The sequence below is a fragment of the Triticum urartu genome, chromosome 6A (assembly GCF_056163025.1).
Source record: "Triticum urartu cultivar PI428250 chromosome 6A, HENAU_Tu73, whole genome shotgun sequence".
Lineage (NCBI taxonomy): Eukaryota > Viridiplantae > Streptophyta > Magnoliopsida > Poales > Poaceae > Triticum > Triticum urartu.
In genome coordinates, this window is record NC_141878.1 from 583,284,406 (window position 1) to 583,290,178 (window position 5,773).

The 5,773-nt window shown below is 42.2% G+C and overlaps 1 protein-coding gene across 1 annotated transcript; it reads right to left on the bottom strand.

Moving 5' to 3' along the window:
* Positions 1-386: 386 nt before the first annotated feature.
* Positions 387-3,309, bottom strand: LOC125515370 (Haloacid dehalogenase-like hydrolase (HAD) superfamily protein). Its single transcript, XM_048680836.2, has 5 exons — positions 2,812-3,309; positions 2,690-2,732; positions 1,671-1,731; positions 1,032-1,166; positions 387-687 (listed from the first exon to the last, which is right to left on the bottom strand). The coding sequence occupies exons 1-5, from the start codon at positions 3,203-3,205 to the stop codon at positions 499-501; spliced, it is 822 nt and encodes a 273-aa protein (XP_048536793.2). The 5' UTR covers positions 3,206-3,309; the 3' UTR covers positions 387-498.
* Positions 3,310-5,773: the final 2,464 nt, after the last annotated feature.

A 5,773-nucleotide genomic window follows, 5' to 3' on the forward strand; every position in this document is an offset into this window, starting at 1 on the left:
CCTTTTCGTGCCAAGATTCGTGCAAAAGACACTGGACAACGATCCAAGCGTGTGGGCGAGTTGGGGAACGCCGACACGTGTGGGTGTTAGAGTTTCCGATGTTTTATAGATACTTAAAGACAGAATCTGGAAACATGTGCAAGGGTGGATGGAAAAATTCTTACCAGCGGTCGACAAGGTTTACAGGCGTACCTGCGATGCCTTAGAAATCTACACAATCACAACCATCTATGGTTTTCTTTCGACAGAAACTATACTCTACTACTAAATTCCAGTCACCGGCTATATATGGTTAGGTATTCATGACAGGCGAATTTCACGGCCATAATTCCTCGGAGCATGATGCATCCGTAATTGACACCATGCTTGAAGCTGCATCACAGTCAGAACTGAAAACAAATTTCTTTCTAGCAGTCATATTTTTGGAGGGTATGGATAAACTGATCGATACAGCTCGACATATACCAATATTACATTGAAGGTGTAGGACGTTTCCTGTCATATTCTACTCTCGGCGACAGACACTGGAGCCAAATCGAAATGCTCCTCCAGCACCGACAGTACTTGGGGGAGTGAAGACACCATGAAGTCAGGCTTAACATCTTCAGGCAAAGAATCGTGGGGGGCGTATCGCCCTGTTTCGTCAAGTAGGCAAGTGAATGCTCCTGCTCTCTTTCCACAAACGATCTGCGCAAGGTTTTCAAAGGCAAGGCAAATGAATCAGTACACACGCACAAGCTATCGGAAAAGTTTAAGATTCACAAAAACTGTCCTGAACTCCGGCTTATGTAAGTAGTAGAATCAAGGAGCATTTAGCGAAAGCAGCACAGGCACAATTCCTTTTGATTCATGGGTATGATGGAAGTATGAAACTATAACTTACTGTGGAGCTTTCAAATTTTGAACTCATAATATCTACACTAATTTAGGAATCCTGATAGTATGCCTTGATAACTCGAACCATGGCACAAAGTGAACTGTATAGGAATCATTCATACGCTGAGCTACATAATGGGATGAAAAATGCTTACGTCATCCTTGAGGCTGTCACCAACCATGATCACCTCGGTTGGTGGAATGTCCCAAGTGGAGCAAATATGAAGCAATGGAGCTGGATCTGGCTTATAGGGACGGAATTCTCTGCTTAATGCAGGCACAAATGTCATCTGCGTAAGTTTCAGATGTGCGAGATTAGCATATTGAAGATGATTGCAATATCACAGATCCTGGAAAGTTATTTCACTTCACCATACCAATATATGACTAGCAAAAAATCAAGTCGGTTGAGCATAAAGTAAACCATGAATATTAAAAGATATATATTATGCAGAGTTACAACATAACCTCATAATTTGCCTAGATAACAACATTCAGCCTTTCTACATAACACAAGGATTGGGGAGATCGACATGAAGGTATGTTCAGAAAGGTGCAAGAAACTATTCCCTCCGTCCCATAATGTAAGATGTCTTTTGACACTACACTAGTGTCAAAATACGTCTTATATTATGGGATAGAGGGAGTAGTTGCAGAAGATTACCAAAATAAACACAGATTTGGGTTGAGTGTCGCAAGGTATATCACAGTAATATACATGAGCAAGAACAATGGATATCATCCTGAAAGTATAACCACGAGATGAACAGAATGAGTTTAGTGCAACAACTTACACCAAACCTTTGGTGAAACAAATCAACTGCGCCCTTCACATTGCGGGTGATTAAACCCCTCCTGTGTAATACCAATGGTAATTATCAATAACAAAAGCATAAATATCTCTAATCTAATAAAGTAACTACATACAGATGCCACTAATAATTGCAGTTATTTCTGTACCATTAGTCTGGCAGATTTCTACAATAAGAAACAGATGCTACACATGAACTCAATGGCACATGTCAAAAAAAGTAACAGTGTCTGTTATATACTTATATACAAGTAAACAACAAACTAGTAAGCAACATCCAAATCTGATGCGTAGCTCACAATTTTTTTTAAAGAAAGCAACCGCCTCTGTTATATACAAGTAAACAACAAACTAGTAAGGCACCTGCTGCTAGAGTGCTTCTTCCTGATCACTAGGATTGTTGGCATTAAGAAGTCAGTTGGAGATTCATAATTAGTGATCTAATTCACAACCCAATTAAGAATAAAAATGCATGATTTTCTGACACGATAATTTATGGCTCCAGAGAGTTTAAGTTCCCACTACAGGATGTATGGGAATTCCTTGGAATAACATGATTTCATCAAAAAGTTGACAGAGCAAGACGTACTGATCATCAGAAGTAATGTTTCTAAATGAGGTATAATGTTGTGCGAACATATAACTGCATATTTAATCGTGGATTTGCAATAGCATGGGTTTGCATATCAAATTTCGATTTTCGATCCATCCAATCTATATAGCCTACAAGGCATTCTTCCTATCATCCGAAAACAACCTCTCTAACTTCCTGAAATGTTAGTCCGTACATCAATCGACAGACAGTTCACTATTAATACAGCAAAGTCCCAAATCATGGCATGAACAAACTTTTAAGCAACTGCATGGTAGTGATACTACCAGGTGCAAATGGTATTACACCTGCACCAAATCAATTCTGAAAACAAAGTGCAATTGAGCACATAGTGAACTGTACAACTAACTGAACTGAATTGAGCTACATTTTGGGGCAAAGAATCCCACCTGATCTGCCTCGCGTCGAGGAACCCGCAGAGCTCCGCGGCCCCTGCAAACCACAAGCACCGTCACACGCCGATAAGGGAATCAGAATCCGACGCGAGGGGGGCCGACCGGGAGGGGCTCACCGGGCATGATCTGGAGGCGGTCGAGGCCGTCGCGCTCGAACCGGGCGATGGCCTCGTAGGCGCGGCGCTGCTCGTCGGGGCCCCAGGCCTCGATGCAGTGGAGGATGTCGACGGCGCCCCCGCCGGCCTCGCGCGCCGCGGCGTAGGCCGCCTCCCCGCCGAGCACCTCGCGGTACATGGCCGGGAAGTCGATGACGGGCACCGTCAGGGTCCCGTCCATGTCGAACACCACGCCCCGCAGCGGGCCCCTGCGGCGGGCGGGCGCGGAGGAGGAGGAGGACATGGAGACGGCGGCGGGCGGGCGGGGAGCGAGGCGGCGGCGTGGGAGGAGGAGGAGGGGGCGGGGGCCGCCGGCGAGGAGGCGGTGCGCGGGGAGCAGGCGGGGGAGGAGCATGCGTGGCGCGGTCTCCGGCCGGCCGCGTCTGTCTGTGGCGTGCGCGCGCGCGTGCCGGCGGCTGGGCGTGTGGTGGGTGGGAGTCGGAGCCCGCGCGTGTGGCTCTGATCCTGGATTACGCGCCGCATTTTTCTCCAACAGAGTTACGTCTTCCAGCATGGATCACGCACAGCTATTGCAGGCATCTAACTGCTTTACGTCTTCCAGTATGGGTCACGCACAGGTATATCATCATTCGCTAATGGAAACCACCTCAATGATCTTGATCTTAAGCTTGTAAGACTGGTTCTGCACAGGGGTTGAAAATATGTGTTTAAGCGCAAAGTGTGCATACCAATGAAAGTAACATCAAGATATTTTCACAGTACCATAGAATCATTAGGTTCTACACCAGCCAAGGCATTGATATTTTCAAAGCTAGGATTCTGCAATTCAATTCCGTTAGGTACATTCCTGATTCTATACAATTACAACATGTCATAATTACCTAGTGCACAAAGCATCAGAGAGATCAGAATGAAATATTATAACATGAGTGCAGTCGGGAATGTGTTCTCGAAAGCCGTTGCACCTGAACATTTTGGAGACATTTTGTTTAGGTGGTTTGCGCAAATTTCAATGAACAAACGAAGTCTGAACACATGTTGGCCAATATTTATACATGTGTACGGGTCCACCATTACTCCAACAAACAATATCAGAATGGGTTTCCTTTTTAGACCAGTCATGCACAAAATCTCGCCCAAAGAGTAACAATTGCATGTTTTCTTTACAATTCATTATCGAGTTATTTCGTGCGATGAAACTACTTGTAAAATGTATGATGCCATGATCTTAATAAAAATACACATTCTCCATCTATGATGGAAATTTGGTGTCTTGGTTCTCCAGCAGCACCGGTAGGGGGCAAAAGGTTGGCAACAACAGTAACCAAACCAACTACATCTATAAATTCAGAAAAATGCAAGAGTTTCAGAGTAGGACAGAGCAAACTGGTAAGGAAGTTGAATTTCACAAATTAAAATTAATGCAAACTAACCTGACATAATTAAGCACAATTGATCAAATATGTTTTTCAAGCTTGGAAAGCAGAAGCACATTAGAAGCAAATCATAGGAAAGCCCGATGGCCGAGGATTTATAAGAATCACGTTGGTTCTGCCGACAAAAGGTTATATAATGTGATATGCTGCTTTGTACTTTTCTTTTGCCTGTATTATCAAATGTCGTTCAATCTTGTACACCGCCCCCCCACCCCTCGGGATTCTGTCTCTGAACTTGCTCATCTTGTATTTTCGTATTAGGCCCTCTGCTCTTTCTCCCTAAGAAAGAAAATCAATGGCATTATCTGTCATTTTTAACTAAGGTACTAAGCAACACAAATCTAATTACAAAAAATAGCTGCTCTAACCTTTCGGTCAACCATAACAAAGTTTAGACTGTACAATATGGAGGGATTAGTGCTCCAATGCTCCCATATTATTCTGATTGGAACGATAAACATTAAGCCGTACATATTTCTTGCTAAATCCTTTTAGCAGAGCACCTTCCATCACAACACTATGAGGGTATCTAGGATGCATTACAACAATTGTTAGTATCAATATGGAACTATAATAGATTGAACTCATGATAAAATCTTTCCTGCAAAAAAAGAAATCATGATAAAATCGTAAAATGGCAAAGATAAAAGAGTGGAATAGAAATAAAAAATTATGGGCTAAATTCATCATAATTAGAAACAACAACGAAGGAAAAGAAGAAAATAAAAAGGATTAAGCGTGTGGGATAGATTGATAGAAAAAGACCATCGCTTATCCCCGACCGCCACTCATAAGGAAGACAATCAATAAATAAATCATACTCCGACTTCATCACATAACGGTTCACCATACGTGCATACTACGGGAATCACAAGCTTCAACACAAGTATTTCTCAAATTCACAACTACTCAACTAGCACAACTTTAATATCACCATCTTTATATCTCAAAACAATTATCAAGTATCAAACTTCTCATAGTATTCAACACTCATAAGAAAGTTTTATTATTAATCTTGTATACCAAGCATATTAAGACTTTAAGCAAATTACCATACTATTTAGGACTCTCAAAATAATCTAAGTGAAGCATGAGAGATCAATGGTTTCTATAAAACAAATCCACCACCGTGCTCTAAAATATATAAGTGGAGTACTAGAGCAAAACTACATAACTCAAAAGATATAAGCGAAGCACATAGAGTATTCTAACAAATTCCAAATCATGTATGGCTCTTTCAAAAGGTGTGTACAGCAAGGATGATTGTGGTAAACTAACAAATAAAGACTCAAATCGTACAAGACGCTCCAAGCAAAACACATATTATGTGGTGAATAAAAATATAGCTCCAAGTAAAGTTACCGATAGAAGTAGACGAAAGAGGGGATGCCTTCCTTGGCATACCCAAACTTTGGCTTTTAGGTGTCCTTAGATTATCTTGGGGGTGCCATGGGCATCCCCAAGCTTAGGCTCTTGCCACTCCTTGTTTCATAATCCATCAAATCTTTACCCAAAACTTGAAAACT

Excerpts from the sequence above, each read along its gene's own strand:
- LOC125515370 (XM_048680836.2), bottom strand. The coding sequence starts at position 3,205 with ATGCTCCTCCCCCGCCTGCTCCCCGCGCACCGCCTCCTCGCCGGCGGC. Across the intron at positions 2,733-2,811 it reads CCGCCTCCAGATCATGCCCG|GGGCCGCGGAGCTCTGCGGG; the intron begins GTGAGCCCCTCC and ends TGTGGTTTGCAG. Across the intron at positions 1,167-1,670 it reads TGTTTCACCAAAGGTTTGGT|ATGACATTTGTGCCTGCATT; the intron begins GTAAGTTGTTGC and ends AAACTTACGCAG.